Genomic DNA, 18807 nt, shown 5'->3' with positions numbered 1-18807 from the left:
CAAAATGAAAACTGGAGCAGTAATGAAAACGAAAAGAATGAGAAAAAATGAAAAAATGGATAAAAAAAGTTGATAAAAAAGTAAATGAAGTAAGAACAAAAATGGAAAAGGTGTTTAAAGACTAGGAGGAGAAAAAAGAAACTCAAAGAATAAAAATGAATGAAAGGGGAATTGAAATTAAGATAGCAAACAAGAAATGACACAAAGGAAAAGGCGAACATGAAACGGGGAATGAACCAAATGCACCACAACTGTTTGACAAGTAACATGAAAAGGAGCTTAGTAGAAGTGAATTCAACAGAGGAGGGACAAGTGGAAGAAAGATAGATACAAATAAACCTGTAAACATGCAAGGTTACAGAGTAGATGTGAGGTGCTCCCAACACAGGGCTGCCAGATTTCCAGAATCAGAAATCGGGACAGCCACCATTTTGAGCAATCAAAAAAAAAAAGATGTTAAAGAACTAAGGGAAGTCAATAAATAGATCATTTTAATTAAATTGTAGATATATAAGCATGTACAATCTATATAAGTACATATATAGAACAGAATATATATAAAATAGTCACAGAACAGTCACAACAGTACACTTTGAACGATCATTCGCCGCAAACATATGATGAAACGAGCACACGACGTACACGAACACACATGATTCAAACACTCAGATTCAGTTGACAGTAACACATTTTATTTATAAAAGGTGGTATACCAGGCGGTCTACAAAATTTAGGGAGATTCATTAACTAGATATTCAATATAAAAATTTAATCAAGATTTTTTTTTTTCTACATACAATTTTTGTTCACTCGGGATTTTCAGCGGGAATGCGGGACTCAGGATTTGTCTGTTGAACTCAAGACAGTCCTGCTTAAATAGGGACGTCTGGCAACCCTGTCCTAATAGGACAAGGATAATTAGAGAAAATCTTGCGTAAAATAGTCTGTAAAGATTAGTATTTTTTGTTGTTTTTTTTTTTTTGTTTAAATAAATATAGAACAATATTATATTATTATGTAAAGCAGGCGACAAATACATATATGAATATGAATAAATTTTATCTGTGATATTTATTACACAAAACTCAGTTAAAAGTCCAAGGTGTTTGTATTTATAACAGTTTTAAGATACTGGCTTACCGGTAATTTATTTTTACATGAATGTTTAAAGGACAAAGAACAGTGTGTGTATTTTTAAAAAGAAAGAATTACATTTTGGTATAAGTGAGTGGGAAGGTTTTTTTAAGGTAATGTCAAAAATAGATTACTTGAACTTTTAAAAATAGTGGATCTGAAAATAGATTATAGATATGGTCTAGTCATCAAAAAGCAATTTGACTAAACAGTAAGAACAGACATTGGAAAAGTGGTTTTCAGTAGGTGGTTTTATTGATTTTAGAGATAACAAAACAAAAAAAGAATATACAGTATACTGTATATGCACATGTAAAGATAGGCATTTTTCTTTCAGTTAGTAACATAAGGGGATTTCACAACTGTACAAATCTGGAAATACTCGTAATTAAATTGGGAAAAACTAAATCATACATAGTACAATTTATGAATTTACAGTCCCAATAGCAACACATTCAGACACAATTAAAGTTATTTGGGTAAACAAGGTAATAATACTAATATGTATATTGGTATATTTCTAGTTGACAAAATGTGTCAAGGTCACTAAAATACCACCTTAAGAGGAAAGCAATGTCTTGGGAAAAACATTCAAAGATTTGAAACAAAAATAAATAATTTAAATCCATGACACTGGGCAGATGTTCTTAAGTGAGGATAAGCCCTTGATTGAACATTGAGTAAATTGTAAAAGACTCTCAAAAGTAACCAAAATATAATCCCCTCACTTGTGAATATTGTAGCATGGTAAGCAAATTAAAGTCACATCTGGCTTCTGCAGTAATCTAATGATACATAAAATACCATTAAATTGAGAATGACAACAATAACACAATTTACAAAAGATTAGTAGTAGTTTTCAGTCCTGGTAAATACAGCTTTAAGCAGACTAATGGTTGCCAATCATAATTTTGTAGCATCTCGGAGTATTGGAAATTAAATGACCTGCACAGAGTTAACAGAAATGAGTGATCAGCAGCCCTGTATCAGGACAAACGTAATTCTCAATCTTTTGAATGAAATCTTTTTAAAAAAACCTCAGGAACTATAATATTAAAGTTAAGCACTGTAAACAAAATAAATATTATTATAAATACATTTAATTGTTGCTTTATTACAATATGTAATAGCCACACTTGGTATTTCACTGCCTAAACAAAAAAAAAAAAAAATGAACTCAACAAAAGAATTTGAAAATTGTTTTAAAATTACCCATATTACCACAAATTGAAAAAAACAAATACAGCAAGATTTTTTTAAATGAACATGTCCCTTTTCCAAGCAAGATTTTGCTGTATTACTCCTAATAAAGCAGAACTTGTAATGACAAGAGATGTCGCAATGCAATGAGGTCCTGAAAGACTTCCCGGCTATAGCTCACCCATTTCTCCTTCCATTGTTCGTACAAGCACATACAATTCAGCCAAGCCCACCACTGATGCAGCAATGACAGCACAAAGCACCCTCTGCAATAAAATTAAAGCAAAATCACTTTTTCTTTGTCTTTTACTTGAGAAACAACAGCCAATATCTGCAATTCAAAAATATATTTTTTGTTACAATTTTTGTATCTTAACAAAAGCAATTATAAAATAATAAAAAAAAACCTAAAATGCCTTGATTTTTAAAATATATTTTTCACCACAAATGCTGCATTGTTGATCACCTCTTTCAGCTTTAAAAAACAGTAATTGTTTGGATAAGTTCTAATTAATTTTGCACCTTGTGATGAGGCAGTTATTTGCCCATTTCCATTTGCAAAACTGCTTTAACTGTGTCAGGTAGGCTGGATAATGGTGACTGACTGTATTTCTGAAATCCTGCTACAGAATTTAATAGAATTAAGTTTAGGACTCCAAATGGATCAATTGAGTAAATCTGTTTTCTTCATTTTAAGTCACTGCACTGTTGCTCTGGCAGTATACATTTGATTATTGACTCACTGAAGCACAAATCTCTTCAAAGCAGACTATTTTTTTTTTTTTGTTGTTATCTGGTATATCTTTGAACTATTCCTTATTTTTTTTTGTCAAACCCTGTGGCTGAACAAAATTCTCGTAATAGTCCCCTATGTCAGTAAATGCTTGCAGTGCACAATCTACTGGAATGCATTTTGTAATGCATGTAGTAATAAAATGCATTGCATTTTTCATTCCAACAGATGGTGAATCAACAAATATTAGCAGTGACACATATATACTGTAGATACACAGACACACATTCAAACAATTGTCCTTTTATTAAGGTGGATACCTTAGTACTGTTTTGTGTATGCAAATGAACATTTATTCAGTTTCTTTGAATGTACAGTAAGAACTTCAGAAATCTTCCAAAGAGCAGGAGATCACACAGAACATGCCATTTCTATTTAAAGCTAACAGCCAATTTGTCTGAATACCTCATACTGTATAAGATTTACACTTTAAGGTAAGCTACTGAGTCACCTGATATCAAGCAGTTTATTTAAAAATTTATATAAATTTCACCAACAACATTTTTATATTTTTCCACCCAAAAAATAATAACCAATATAAAAATAGCACATTGATTGCTATATTTATATTTTACATTTAAATAAAAATTGTCTGGTTCTACTCAACAGTCAGAAGCTGTGTTGAAGGATGAGAGAGATCTAGATATTAATTAAATTTAAAATATATAGAGTTTTCTTACTGCCGTAGTTTCTGTGAAGATGTACTGACTGCCCAAATATGTGCAGGCAAACGCTGCTACAACTGTGACAAGGAAGTTAAAGATGGTGATCACCATCGCTTTAACTGATTTCACTGCAAAAAAAACCAAATGAATAAAAACAAATTACCACATGTCAAAATGTCTGGGCTTTTTATATAACAATGCTCTGTCTGAAATGATGCCTTGAAAAATTCAAGTGAATCATTTTTGCAATATGTATTGCGATTATGTGATTTTATTGAAAAACAAACATTTCTTTGAGTTATATTTCTATATTTATTAGCCAGTTCAATATCTATTAATTTTACGTTACAGAATGAAAGATATTTAAAAAATATGTAAGGAGGAAAATAAAAAAAAAAGCATACAAATATAATATTGACCTCATAATACTCCAAATTCATAAAACATTATCCTTTCTACTGTAAGGGGAAGTCTTTTTTGGGGAATTTAGCTGTTAACTGCAGAGAGCAAATAAAACAAATTCATTTACATACTCACCTGTCAATCCATGCTCCTAAAGCAAAACCTTCTGGCTGAATAATATGTCAATTAAAAAAAAAAGGCTTTAAAAATGACATAAATTGTAATTACCTTGTTTTCCTAAATCAGACAGGGTTCCATACTGATTTAATTCCTTGGGGAAAAAAATAAAACACAAAGTTACATCATAGTAAGATTCTGAAACAATATGATTCACTTTAATTACTTTAAATAAAAATAGAGTCATATGCAAGTTATCAAGAACACTAAGCATTTGTCAGTGTTATTGGACACTTACAAGGAATGCCAAGACCATACCTGACAGTTGACATTTTTTGTGATTCGTTTGTATTCCTCATTGGCTAACTTAGCTTTGATTTTCTCCAACCGGGCTACAAGTTCCGGGTTCTGAAACAACAACAACAAAAAAGTAATTAAATAAAAGAACAGAATCAGAAATAATAGTAAACAGAAAAGAGTGCAGCACAAATGCAAGGAAATGGACAGAACAATGAACTTGGAACAGACATGTGACATGAAAAAAAAAGGATATTTTCATTATTACAAAAAATTCTAAATATAAAACCAACTAGAACATAATGGGTTTAACCTCCACTAAGGCTGACTAACATCACTGGGTCTATTGATTATTTTAATTGTAAAACTGATATTCTTATTTACTCGTCTTTAAGCCAAGATGCAGCAAAACAAAGTTCTGAGTTCTTTAATTAAAGCAACATATTTAGTGATTTATAAATGGGTATGTAAATCACTAAAAAGCTATAATGAGCTTCAATTGTGAGCTGTGATTGATATCAATAATGTCAATAATAAGTTGTATTATTTAGTAAATAACCAGAAAAAGAAGAAAAAGAAAAAAAACGTGATTGATATTGTTGCCTAGCTGCCCCCAGCATCTTGGACACTGCCTATGTGTACTATTGTTCTTTCTCTCTCCAAGTGCTCCATCTTAATACCCCCAAACTCAAATATATTTTTCTTAGGTTAATTAGGGACTCAAATTTGGCACAATGTGTGTGCACAGGGAAGTGTGATTTAAAATAGACTGACCTCAGATCCCACCACCATTGACTACAATTAAAAGTTTTGAAGTTGTAGGAGAGATGCAGGCTCTTACAAACAGTTCTATGCAGCATTAGTATTTTGAACACTTTTAAATATTCCACACATACTCTTGAAGGTTTTCGAACTTCTGGAAGGTAAATTTCACTGTCATCAAGCAACTCATGCAGATGGATGGGAAAACCTGCAAAGCAAAGTAACACAAGATCACTGGTAACATTCATACTCATGTATGCCAAGGATGTTGTGAACATACTATTTTATGCAATAATACGGTGATAAGATTTTCTCATCCTAAATCAACTACTTACTCTTTGGATTCTCCACCTAATGCTCTTCTTGAATGCAAAGTTTCACTTTATCATTTTAATCTTGCTTAACTTTTTGCCCTGGTTTTTAGAAGCAGATAGTAAAATCTGTGATAGAACTGTACAGTTGCAAGAAAGATTATGAACCCATTTGAATTACCCGGATTTCTGCCTTTCAGACCATATATTTATGATCAAGATCTTCATCTAAACAAAAGTTTTCAAACACAAAATAATCTACTTATACTATTAACACACAAACTATTGAATTCTTAGCTATTAATACTGAAACCATTGTTTAAAGATTCATAGTCCAGACTGGAAAAAGTATATGAAAAGCTGTATTTAGAAACTGGTAGAACCTCCATCAGCAGCAATAATCTCCAACAGACTTTTCCTGTATCTGCTGATCTGACTTCCACAATGGTTATGGGAATTTTCCTCTTTCCAAAACTGTTTGTTAATATTTTTGGAATCCTCGTAGTAAACAGTTCTCTTCAGTATCTCAGTTGGGCTGAGGCTGTTCCGTTTAACCCATTCAGTTGTTGATATACACTGGTATTTAAGATCATTGTCTTGTTGCATCAACCACATTCTATTACGCTTCAAGTGATGGACTGGTCTGTTTACATTCTACTGCAATATTTCTTGATACAATCTTCAATTAATCATTCCCATGGTGACAGAAAGGTGTCCCGGTCTTGAGACAGATACTCCTTCTATGATTCTTCTTTGATGGGTGAAGGTTTTGGTGTTGGTGATCAATGATTTTTTGTTCCTCCAAACAAAGCATTTTGCATTTCTGGGAATGGGTTAAACTTTTTCATCTTTAAACAGAACAGTGCCCCAGGCACTGTGGAACTTACAGTTGGCCTTTTGAAAGCGGGAGATGTGTGACAATGTTTCTTTAGGTGAAAAGTTATTTCCTTAATGATGTCTTCAGTTGGCCTTGTTCTGTGTTTTTTTTTAGTAGACATATCAGGAAAGACTTTGGCAAAAGATTTGGTTCTTGATCTCCTTCTTCAGCACTGTACTCTGTGCCCCTGCTATGATACTCACAGGTTGCTACTTTGTTTAGACGTTGACATCAATACTCTGTTTACTTCATTTATAGACACTCTGTCTAACTGTGGATTTTAGAAATGCTTTTTACGTATCACTACAAGTCTTGATCTAAAGTTCTATGATATTTCTTTTGAGGAGAGCATGGTTCACATTAGCAGGTGTTTCTTGGGAGAAGCAGATCAAACTTTGTGTTCCTTTTTTTACTGAGCAATGCTCATTCAATTCACACCTCAAATCTTATCTCACTGAATGGAACATCTGACACTGGCTTTTGGAAAAATCATTAGACTGGATGTTAATATACAGGGTGGGCCATTTATCATTTATATGGATACACCTTAATAAAATGGGAATGGTTGGTGATATTAACTTCCTGTTTGTGGCACATCAGTATATGTGAGGGGGGAAACTTTTCAAGATGGGTGATGACCATGGTGGCCATTTGGAAGTCGGCCATTTTGGATCCAACTTTTGTTTTTTCAATAGGAAGAGGGTCATGTGACACATCAAACTTATTGGGAATTTCACAAGAAAAACAATGGTGTGCTTGGTTTTAACGTAACTTTATTCTTTCATGAGTGATTTACAAGTTTCTGACCACTTATAAAATGTGTTCAATGTGCTGCCCATTGTGTTGGATTGTCAATGCAACCCTCTTCTCCCACTCTTCACACACTGATAGCAACACCGCAGGAGAAATGCTAGCACAGGCTTCCAGTATCCGTAGTTTCAGGTGCTGCACATCTCGTATCTTCACAGCATAGACAATTGCCTTCAGATGACCCCAAAGATAAAAGTCTAAGGGGGTCAGATCGGGAGACCTTGGGGGCCATTCAACTGGCCCACAACGACCAATCCACTTTCCAGGAAACTGTTCATTTAGGAATGCTCGGACCTGACACCCATAATGTGGTGGTGCACCACCTTGCTGGAAAAACTCCGAGAACGTGCCAGCTTTAGTGCATAAAGAGGGAAACACATCATCATGTAGCAATTTCGCATATCCAGTGGCCTTGAGGTTTCCATTAATGAAGAATGGCCCCACTATCTTTGTACCCCATATACCACACCATACCATCAATTTTTTTGTTCCAACGGTCTTGGAGGGATCTATCCAATGTGGGTTAGTGTCAGACCAATAGCGGTGGTTTTGTTTGTTAACTTCACCATTCACATAAAAGTTTTCCTCATCACTGAACAAAATCTTCTGCATAAACTGAGGGTCCTGTTCCAGTTTTTGTTTTGCCCATTCTGCAAATTCAGTGCGCCAATCTGGGTCATCCTCGTTGAGATGCTGCAGTAGCTGGAGTTTGTAAGGGTGCCATTTGTGAGTAGCTAATATCTGCCGAAGGGATGTTCGACTAATGCCACTCTCCAGTGACATGCGGCGAGTGTTACGCTGTGGGCTCTTGCTGAATGAAGCTAGGACAGCCACTGATGTTTCTTCATTAGTGACAGTTTTCATGCGTCCACATTTTGGCAAATCCAACACTGAACCAGTTTCACGAAACTTAGCAAGCAGTTTGCTAACTGTAGCATGGGAGATTGGTGGTCTTGTAGGGTGTCTTGCATTGAAATCTGCTGCAATGACCCGATTACTGCGTTCACCAGACATCAACACAATTTCTATCCGCTCCTCACATGTTAACCTCTGCGACATCCTCACATGTTAACCTCTGCAACATGTCAATGGCTGTAAACTAAGAGAAACTTGTAAATAACTCATGAAAGAATAAAGTTACGTTAAAACCAAGCACACCATTGTTTTTCTTGTGAAATTCCCAATAAGTTTGATGTGTCACATGACCCTCTTCCTATTGAAAAAACAAAAGTTGGATCCAAAATGGCCGACTTCCAAATGGCCACCATGGTCATCACCCATCTTGAAAAGTTTCCCCCCTCACATATACTAATGTGCCATAAACAGGAAGTTAATATCACCAACCATTCCCATTTTATTAAGGTGTATCCATATAAATGGCCCACCCTGTACTTTTTCCAACTTAAATAATGACTGTTTAAATGATGTGCAAAATTAGTTTAAGCATAAGTATTTTTTAATGTACAAATCCAGGCAATTCAAACGGGTTCATGATCCTTTTCTTGAAACTGTATATCACTGTCACTGTGACAGACAATTTGATTGAAAACAATAGCAGGAGTTCAGATTAGTGGTATAGTACATGCATTTTTTTTTGGCTAACACACCCCTACAATGTCCTAGACAGCCTTACAGAAATGTGAGGAAAATTCTACAGAATGGAAGAACATGGTTATTGTGCCAATTAATTTGCAACTGATGGCACTAGAAATACAAGGTACAATACAATCAATAGAAGGTTATTTTATTGTAATTAGAATATTATACTTTATTCAAAATATTGAAAAAGTTGTATTGTTACTGTACATCATCAAATGTGAGTATACCAAAAGAAAACAGAAAATCATTATTAATTCACCTCTTTCTTCCAGAAATCGTTGAAGTTTCCTTAATGTATGGAAAGACACTGTTGCCCTTCTTCTTTTACTCAGGTAAGGCTCTAGTTCCAACTTGAGCTCCTCTGGGAATGATTCTTCTTGTTTAATAAGATGTGCAATACCATCAAGGAATTTTTCACCCACCTCAAAGGCAGAAGCCATTTTTATTAACGTCTCAATCTGTAAAAAAAAGTGTTAGAATTGTAATACCTAATCAGTTAATTAAATTATCTAGATCATATTGTTTTAGTTTATAAATATATGTGAACCTAAACAGTATTAATGATATACAGTAACTTAACATTCTCAAACCCACTTAATCCAACTCGAGATCATGGAGACCTGAAGCTATCCTGGCAACACCAAACCAACTGAATGATGCAACTGTGAACAGAGTGACAGTTCATCATAGAAGTATACATTATAAATGATCAAAACATTGAGTTAATTATCCTACAAGGAAAGAAAACATTCAGTCAAGTAACTTCAGCAACAGTTTTTTAACCAAACATTCTGTCCATTTTTTCCAAACACTATTGTCAGGGCCACTTTATAGGATCACAAAGATCAACAGCTTATCCCTGAATCATCCGGCAAATGGCAGGAATAAATTGACACCAGTTCACGGTAGGTTACACTAACATAGATACCCACATTCACTCATTTACCAAATATGATGTCTTTACATTGAGGGAGAACAGCAGAATGTTCAGAGAAAACTTGCATGAATGTTGGTAACACAGACCATGAGCTAGCTGCCTTGGGTATTAATTTAACAACAGCACACTGCAAGACAATTTTGATAATGTTGCATTCCAAGCAACTGCCTAATATTAATTTTTGTTTGGAATTAGACACACAAAAAAAAAACAAACTCAAAATTGTGATCATTAAAATTTTTTAAAATGGACTTTTTTATTCATACAATATCTGCTTGTGCTGTATGTTAGCAAAATTAGGAACAATGGGTACATACTGTTAGGCAGGAAATCTTTATTTATAAAAATGAGGACTGGCCAGCACATTCTTTATGTTTCTGACCTTCTTAATCAGCGGGGAATCATTACAATTTTGACTATTTTATAGTTTTGACAGGGGCAAGTGTTTCTTTAAAAGATTATTTAAAAGGGTTAAAGACCATTCCTGCTAGATTCAGAGTACTGTTTAAAGCCCACTTGAGTTATGGCACCTAGTCTAATTTAATCAATGGTATCAATATTATGGACAATATAACATATTTCATCAGAAGAGCTTTAATCTTAGATCATAGCTTGCAAAGAGCTTAATTTTAAATGGGCTGTTTTATACACCAAATTGTCCAGATTGTCTCACATAAATTTCTTGCACTCGACAAAGTCAAGAAAATTAATTTTAAAACCCTTTACTCTTATTAACCTCATAACAGATGGTAAGAAGTAAATTGTGTTCATTTTGTAAAAAGGAAGATGAAACCATTAATCATTTATTTTATAGTTGTGCCCAATCAAAAGTATTTTGCACAGAGGTTGCTGCCCTATTGTTTGTATGTTTTTATAAACTTGTACACATTTCTGAAAGTATGATTTTTATTTTAGATACTTAAAGAAGTGACTTCAATTTTGATAACACCTTAACATTAATTTATCTTGGAGAAATACATTCACAAAGCCAGAGCCATAAAATCAAAAACTCTCGTCAGATTGTTCTTCTGTGATATTGAATCCCTCTTTATGTCTGTCAATATAATGTCAAGGTCCCTTAAAGCTGCTAAAATATATTATTTACTTAAAATCATTGTTAATAAACTATTTGATTTTGAAAGTGTTATTTTATACATAATGTCTGTGTATCCGCCATCAAAATGCATGTCATTTTAAATAATATTGGATTTTTATTTTTTGTATTTTTGTAATTGTGGATAAATAATTTATGGAAAAAGTCACAACTGTGAGCATGTGCATAAGCCACAGAATTGGCAGGTACAGCAAAACACGTACCGGTACTCCACACTGCGGACGCTTCACCAATCAAAAACACCACTCGTAGAGCCCGCCTTTTAACTTTACATGGATAGTGACAGTTTTAAATTTAAGCCGTATTTCATAATACGTTTGTAGGAATACTACGAAAAATAAATTACATACATACGTAAACAACAACATATTCCATCACATATCTATGTAATTACGCTCACCTATCATGACCCTTTTCTTTATTTATTGCCATATTTCACATTACTTTTACTCGAAATATTCATCCACAGTATTGTATTACTGCAACTAACGTAAAGAATGCATGCAAGTAAGAATTTCATTCAACCATATATACTGTAAACATCACAATAAACTTGAAGGGTTGCTCATTAAGTAATACTACATGCACTAATTGCAATATCCAACTTAATTTTGGCAACCGGTGAATGAATCTGATATTTTTGTGATCAATCAAAAGAACATGTCTGTCTTCACATTAGTACAAAGCAAAGACCTATCACTCAGTTCTAAGCGATTTTATTGTCTGACGGAATTTCGGTTGAGCTTTCGATCCACAACAAGAAACATCACTCTCGCTAGCACAAAATTCATAACATGCTAAAAATCTTTTAAAAACCAAATTCAGTTTCTTTTAAGATAAAGTACATTTGCTATTTAACAATCAGAAAAGTTGGTTTATGCATTTTCAATCTTTTATGTAACATTCACAAACATTTTTACTCTTGATTTCCACTGTCGCTAAACAAAGATTATAAACCGGGTGTAGGCGCGCGCACTCTCTTTTGAGTAAAAATTACCCCAAAACGAGGATTTCTCCTTTAGCTTAGTGGATTAAGTTACATGACTTTACACGCGGCTACATAAGTATGACCTCTTCGTTTCCACCTTGTATTTTCTATTCATTATATAAACACCAGAAAACGCCATGTGTGAATTCTGCTATGTAAATCAAACAAGAAGAAAAATGAATGACGAACCTCGCAGCCAAATCATACAGAACTTCTTAAAATACTTTAGTGTCATGCTCTTACCTGAGCAGTAGTAAATCTAGAAGTAAACTTACATCGTGAAAGGCGACAAAGATATTGCGGTCAACGCAGCAATAACACACCTCAAAATGCGAAGTCTGAAGATTACTTCCCAAATTACAAGGTCGCCTTATTGCGGGCCGCCATATTGAAGAAAACCAAAACATGACCTCGTGACGTAACATCAGCCGCAAAAAATGAATACACATGTACGTTGTTATTTTCATTCATGTTTATTCTTACATAGATGATACAATGTGATGCTAATTTAGTGTTTCAGATAAAAATAAAAAATATTTTGCACTAGCGAATCGTTGCGCGCAAAGCATCATGGTTACACAGGTTTTATTTCGCTGCACGTTCTAGCTTCATTTGTATAAGACAGTAAAACACCGAGTTGTATTTTCCCCAACTCTTATCTGTAGTACGAGTTGCTGCAGGGCATTCTTTCGCTGTCCTGTCCTTTTGCCCTTGCTTGACCTAAGTTCGCCACTTGCCCCTTTCCCGCATGGAGTGTCGGAGAAAGCCTGGCTGAGGGATTCAACATGGCTGCCTGTGCGATCAGACGCGGTCTCCTGTCAGCAATTCGCAGCTATCACAAGTCTAGTCCGCGGATTCTCGGCTGGGAAAGCGGGCCGTACGAACGGAGGTGGCTCGTCTTATCGCCATGCACAACCTGCGGTCTCTCCGCTCAGCAGCAGCAGCCGACGCGTTGCCTGTCGTCCAGGTAAGAACAACGCATGGAGGGCAGGGTGGCGTGTGAGGGGCGCAGAACAGGCGCTTTCAGTCCACGACCACCACCCGGGACTTGCCACAGCACTGCAACAGCTTGAACCCGCGAATTCTTCGGCGTTATGGTTAGCGCTTGTACATAACTACCTGCCCGACATTTCTAGCTGTTTTGCAGTCGTGCACGTGGCTTCACTTTGCATTTTTAGGAGTAGTTACCTCCTTGGGTAGCGCGGGTCACTGTTGACCACTCACGGGGTTGGGGTAGTTATTTGTTGTTCATATCAAATACTATTTTTTATTAACAACACAGAGATGGGATTTCAGCGTAATTCGGCCATTCACAATGAAACAATTTATACAAGTGTGCAATGAAAGGGATTGAGTCTGTCCCAGACGATCGTGTATAGCACCGCACTTCCCCCACGTTAAAGTCTACATATCCTGGCATTGATAACACTATAGCAAGAGATGTTTTAAAATAAGCCTCGTTACAGATCATCGAGACAGACAGAGCACGCCGTGTACACATGTATAAAGTAATGCTACAAGTGAAGTGCGACAGTTGACTAGCTGCTAGGCGACTCGTAAGCGCGTTACGTAATCAAACCGCGCAGTTAAAGCTCGATCCGCTTCACACACAACGACTTGCAATGGAATAATAGCCTGTAGTCTCCCTGTCACCGTGTGTGGTATTTTCGTAAAGTCCTCACGACTCCTTCCATGACCAGCATTTCTTGGTCGTACTGATTTTGTCAGACTGCATGGACGGAGTTTAAAGGGTCCTAACGGATGCACTATGTTACTAAAATAACTTAAATAAAGGGTATATTTTCTTCAATTTTTCAAGGCTACTGTTAATGCAAATAATGAAAATGTGTTAATCCACTATTATGCCGCATGGAAATATGGTGTTAGCATTACTGCGTCGTAATAAGAAGGGGGGTCGCGCCCCTAGTATGCACGTGGTTCCACGTGAGTTTGCTCCGATTTCCTTGCACTGTCCAAAGACATGCAGATTAGGTGAAATGGCAATGCTAGATCGTCCCCGTGTGTGTGAGAGACGTATCAGCGGCCGGGGCGGGATATTGAGTCCCCGCCCCCAATATTAAGTAATAGAAATTTAAAGACTTGCGCTAACGAATTATTCATCAGAAGTGTGTCAAGATTCGCAACTCGGGCAAATACGCCTGCATAATGCTTCGCCGTGACGGCCAAGTAAAGAATTTTTCTTCCCTTTTAGTCACTCTTGTTGCCTGTTCAGACCTTAATGTATGTGTGTATATATCTATATGAATCTATAGATTTGTGTATTTAATGAGCTTCTGTAAAAAGCCCTACTTCCCCATGGAGACACAAATTTCTTTTCTTTCTTAAAAAGTTTAATAAAGTACAGGTGTATTTAATTGAATACCTGCATAGTTTCTGTGAAATACGTTTTTGTGTGTCACATTAAACTTTTGTGTGAGAGGATGACACAGTGAATACATTATTTTAGAAACATGAATAGAGTACTTAATTGGGTATTTATTGTGAAGTTATTTAAAATCCGCTGCATGGCTAATAGAAAAGATGTAAAAATATTTGATAACTTGCCCTGTGTGTGCCTTCACATCCCTTTTTTTCCAGGTTAGTATATTATTTCATATTAAGGTTAAGAGAGATCACTTTAGCGTGTACATTTTGGCTACAGTATTTTTCTCTTTTACCCATCCACTTACGCTTATCAGTAGATAGATACTGTAGATACTTTATTAATCCCAAGTGGAAATTCACATAATCCAGTAGCAGTATACTGATACAAAAAACAATATTACATTAAAGAGTAATAAAAATGTATGTAAAAGCAGACAATAACTTTGAATAATGTTAATGTTTACCCCTCCGGGTGGAACTAAAGAGTCGCATGGTGTTGGGGAGGAACGATCTCCTCAGTCTGTCACTGAAGCTACTCCTCTGCCTGGAGATGAGACAGTTCAGTGGATGCAGTGGATTTTCCATGATTGACAGGAGCTTGCTTAGCAGCCGTTGCTCTGTCACAGATGTTAAACTGTCCGGCTTCATTCCTACAATAGAGCCTGCCTTCCTAACAAGTTTGTCCAGATGTGAGGCGTCCTTCATCTTTATGCTGCCTCCCCAACACACCACCATGTAGAAGAGGGCACTCGCCACAACCGTCTGGTAGAAAATCTGCAGCATCTTATTGCAGATGTTGAAGGGCGCCCACCTTCTAAGAAAGTATAGTCGGCTCTGACCTTTCTTGTACAGTGCATCAGTATTGGCAGTCCATTCCAATTTACCATCCAGCTGCACTCCCAAGTATTTATAGGTCTGCACCCTCTGCACACAGTCTCCTCTGATGATCACGGGGTCCATGAGGGGCCTGGGCCTCCTAAAATCCACTACCAGTTCCTTGGTCTTGCTGGTGTTCAGGTGTAAGTGGTTTGAGTCGCACCATTTAACAAAGTCTTTGATTAGCTTCCTGTACTCCTCCTCCTCCCCACTCCTAACACAGCCCACAATAGCAGTGTCATCAGCGAACATTTGCACGTGTCAGGACTCTGAGTCGTATTGGAAGTCTAATGTATATAGCCTGAACAGGACCAGAGAAAGTACAGTCCCTTGCGGTGCTCCTGTGTTGCTGACAATGTCAGACCTGCAGTTCCCGAGACGCACATACTGAGGTCTGTCTGTAAGATAGTCCACGATCCATGCCACCAGCTGTAAATCTACTCCCATCTCTGTCAGCTTGTTCCTAAGGAGCAGAGTTTGGATGGTGTTGAAGGTGCTAGGGAAGTCCAAAAACATAATTCTAACAGCACCATTGCCTATGTCCAAGTGGGAGAGGGATCGGTGTAGCATATAGATGATGGCATCCTCCGTTCCCACCTTCTCCTGGTATGCGAACTGCAGAGGATCGAGGGCGTGGCGGACCTGTGGCCTCAGGTGGTGAAGCAGCAGCTGCTCCATGGTCTTCATCACTTCTGACTTCAGAGCAACAGGCTGGAAGTCATTCAGCTCACTAGGACGTGGTACCTTTTGGGACTGGGGTGATACAAGATGTTTTTCAAAGCCTTGGGACTCTCCCCTGTTCCAGGCTCAGGTTGAAGATGCACTATAGAGGACTCCCCAATTCCAGCGCACAGGCCTTCAGCAGTCGTGGTGATACTCCATCTGGACCCGCTGCTTTGGTGGCACGAAGTCTCCTCAGCTCTCTGCTCACCTGCACTGCTGTAATTGTGGGTGGGGATGTCTCTACTATGCTGGTATCAGCAGAAGGATGGTTGGAGGATGCAGTACTCCGAGGTGAGAGTGGGTTAGGGTGGTCAAACCTGTTAAAGAAGTTGTTCATTTGGTTTGCTCTCTCCATGTCTCTCTCGATGGTGGCACCCCGCTTCGTGCTGCAGCCAGTGATGATCTTCATCCCATCCCACACTTCCTTCATGCTGTTATTTTGCAACTTCTGCTCCAGCTTTCTCCTGTACTGCTCCTTCGCCACCCTGAGCTGGACTCGGAGTTCTTTCTGCACGTGCTTGAGCTCATGCTGATCACCACCACCTTTAAAAGCCCTTTTCTTCTGGTTCAAAAGGCCTTTGATGTCACTTGTAATCCATGGCTTGTTGTTAGCACAGCAGCCTACTGTTCTTACTGGAACCACAATGTCCATACAGAAGTTGATGTAATCAGTTGTGCAGTCAACAGCCTCTTCAGTATTCTCAACATGTGACCCCTGCAGGATATCCCAGTCAGTGGTTCCAAAGCAGTCTCTCAGAGCCTGCTCTGCCTCAGGGGACCACCTTCCTGAATGAGCGTGTGGTTGTAGGTAGCGCCTTTACTCTTGGTTTGTAGTGAGGCTGAAGCAGAACCAGGTTATGATCTGCTTTCCCAAGCGCAGGCAGCGGGGTGGCGCTGTATGCGTCTTTAACATTTGTTACAGTCCACAGACAATACTTTCTTAGAAGGTTGGCGTCCTTCAACATCTGTAATAAGATGCTGCAGATGTTCTACCAGGCGGTTGTGGCGAGTGCCCTCTTCTACGCGGTGGTGTGCTGGGGTGGCAGCATAAAGATGAAAGACGCCTAGACAAACTTGTTAAGAAGGCAGGCTGTATTGTGGGAGTAAAGTTGGACAGTTTAACATCTGTGGCAGAGCGACGGGCATTAAGCAAACTCCTGTCAATCGTGAAGAATCCACTGCATCCACTGAACAGTATCATTTCCAAGCAGAGGAGTAGCTTCAGTGACAGACTTTTGTCACTGTCTTGCTCCACTGATAGACTGAGGAGATCATTCCTCCCCCACACTATGCGACTCTTCAATTCCACCCAGAGGAGTAAATGCTAACATTACTCAAAGTTATTGTCTGCTTTTACATGCATTTTTATTACTATTTAATATTGTTATTTGTATCAGTATACTGCTGCTGAATTATGTGAATTTCCCCTTGGGATTAATAAAGTATCTATCTAATCTATCAGACTGGGAGAAGGCTGGTAATGTTTTGTCCAGCATCACTTTGTTAAAGTCTCCAGCGATTAGCACAAGCGCCTTGGGGTGCTGCGTTTGTAACTTAGCAACTGCGGAATGGAAGATGTCGCTTGCTATCTCCGCATTCGCTCGAGGGGGGATGTAAACAGTGACAGCAATGACGTGTCCAAATTCTCTGGGCAAGTAATAGGTGCGCAAACTTACGGCCAACAGTTCGATGTCCCAGCAGCAAGTGGAGATTTTAATGTTTACATGTCCTGAGTTGCACCACCTTGTATGTACATAGAGAGTGAGTCCTCCTCCTTTCTTTTTCCCACTGGTAATTGCTCCACGTTAGCATCTGGGATGGTAGTTTTTAGCCAGATTTCACTAAAACACAGCAGGCTGCATTCTCTGTAGGTTCTGACATTTTTCACCAGCATGGCTAGTTCGTCAATCCTATTTGGTAGTGAGTTCACATTTCCCAGGATCACTGAAGGCACTGAAGGTTTATATTGCCACTTTCTTGCAAGCCGCTTGGCTTTTATCTTGGTGCCGGCTCGGCTTCCCTGATACTGTCTTCTTACCTCGTCAGGTAAATGGGGAATTAGCAGTGTTGCAGTCTGAGCAAATCTCCATCATACCTTACATGTACCCCAGTGATAAAATATTTAAAAAAAAAAAACAAAAAAAACAAAAAACAAAGATGTGATGCCTCTCTCTTTATTGATACTAATACATACCAGAAAACGTTCCAACGTTTAAATCTGTTAACTTAGTCGCACCTGAATGATATGTTATCTGTACATTTTCTTTCTTGTTAAAATAAGAAATTGCTTGTTTTTTTTTAAAGTATGTAGACAAAAAGAAAGGATTTCTGTTGTTTAAATATTGTTAACAGTATTTGTGTAATTTTTTGTAATATGTACAGTAAGTGACACTTCATGTTGTAAATTTATATCACATACTACCTTATTTGACATGAGATGTTATGTAAATATGTAGCATTTATTTTGTATGGTATATCTAGAACCCAGACCCCACCCCACCCTCACCCACCTAAAAGTAAAGCTCTGCCCATGTCTGATTTTAAACAAAAGCACGCTAAAAGATACTAGCGTTGGCAGTTGAGAGTCACGTAAACAACCATGCAGTTTACGGAGGGACGGAGTACTTGGCAACAATTTAGTTGCCTGGTTGGTTTCCACTCGGGGCCACTGCCATCATGTGAAATTAGTTTCTTTGTATTACAGCTAGATACCCTTTAATTGGTAAATGTGGTACATCTTTTAATCCATCACAGTGGTGTCCAGCTCCAATCCTGTAGGGCCACAATGGCTGCAGGTTTTCATTGTAACCCTTTTCT

The 18807-nt window shown here is 37.5% G+C and overlaps 2 protein-coding genes across 7 annotated transcripts in view; one reads left to right on the top strand and one right to left on the bottom strand.

The window, feature by feature from the left end:
- Positions 1 to 1367: 1367 nt before the first annotated feature.
- tmem199 (transmembrane protein 199) lies at positions 1368 to 12428 on the bottom strand. Of its 3 annotated transcripts, none has more exons than XM_039757112.1 (7): positions 12282 to 12428; positions 9227 to 9425; positions 5505 to 5578; positions 4630 to 4719; positions 4423 to 4465; positions 3808 to 3920; positions 1368 to 2600 (listed from the first exon to the last, which is right to left on the bottom strand). In XM_039757112.1, the coding sequence occupies exons 1-7, from the start codon at positions 12411 to 12413 to the stop codon at positions 2505 to 2507; spliced, it is 747 nt and encodes a 248-aa protein (XP_039613046.1). In that variant the 5' UTR covers positions 12414 to 12428; the 3' UTR covers positions 1368 to 2504. The 3 variants fall into 3 exon arrangements, with proteins under 3 accessions (XP_039613046.1, XP_039613047.1, XP_039613048.1); XM_039757113.1 differs by having other exon boundaries at positions 12330 to 12428; XM_039757114.1 differs by having other exon boundaries at positions 12250 to 12334.
- A 166-nt stretch (positions 12429 to 12594) lies between these two features.
- poldip2 (polymerase (DNA-directed), delta interacting protein 2) overlaps positions 12595 to 18807 on the top strand; it is a 41770-nt gene continuing 35557 nt past the window's right edge. For all 4 annotated transcript variants that reach the window (XM_039757111.1, XM_039757107.1, XM_039757108.1 and 1 more), the window contains exon 1: positions 12595 to 12973. In XM_039757111.1, the coding sequence (XP_039613045.1) occupies positions 12792 to 12973 (182 nt within the window). In that variant the 5' untranslated portion in view covers positions 12595 to 12791. The remainder of the gene's footprint in view (positions 12974 to 18807) is intronic.

This window comes from Polypterus senegalus, chromosome 6 (genome assembly GCF_016835505.1).
Source record: "Polypterus senegalus isolate Bchr_013 chromosome 6, ASM1683550v1, whole genome shotgun sequence".
NCBI classification, from domain to species: domain Eukaryota; kingdom Metazoa; phylum Chordata; class Cladistia; order Polypteriformes; family Polypteridae; genus Polypterus; species Polypterus senegalus.
The sequence above is the reverse complement of the archived record's forward strand: the minus strand, read 5'-3'. Positions and strand labels throughout refer to the sequence as shown.

What these genes read in the sequence shown, in the direction of transcription:
- tmem199 (XM_039757112.1), bottom strand. Translation starts at nt 12,413, where the DNA reads ATGTTTTGGTTTTCTTCAATATGGCGGCCCGCAATAAGGCGACCTTGT. An exon ending in TCTTTGTCGCCTTTCACGAT is followed by an intron (nt 9,426 to 12,281) that starts GTAAGTTTACTT and finishes TTTTTTTTACAG; the next exon opens with ATTGAGACGTTAATAAAAAT. An exon ending in CAAAAAATGTCAACTGTCAG is followed by an intron (nt 4,466 to 4,629) that starts GTATGGTCTTGG and finishes TTTTTCCCCAAG; the next exon opens with GAATTAAATCAGTATGGAAC.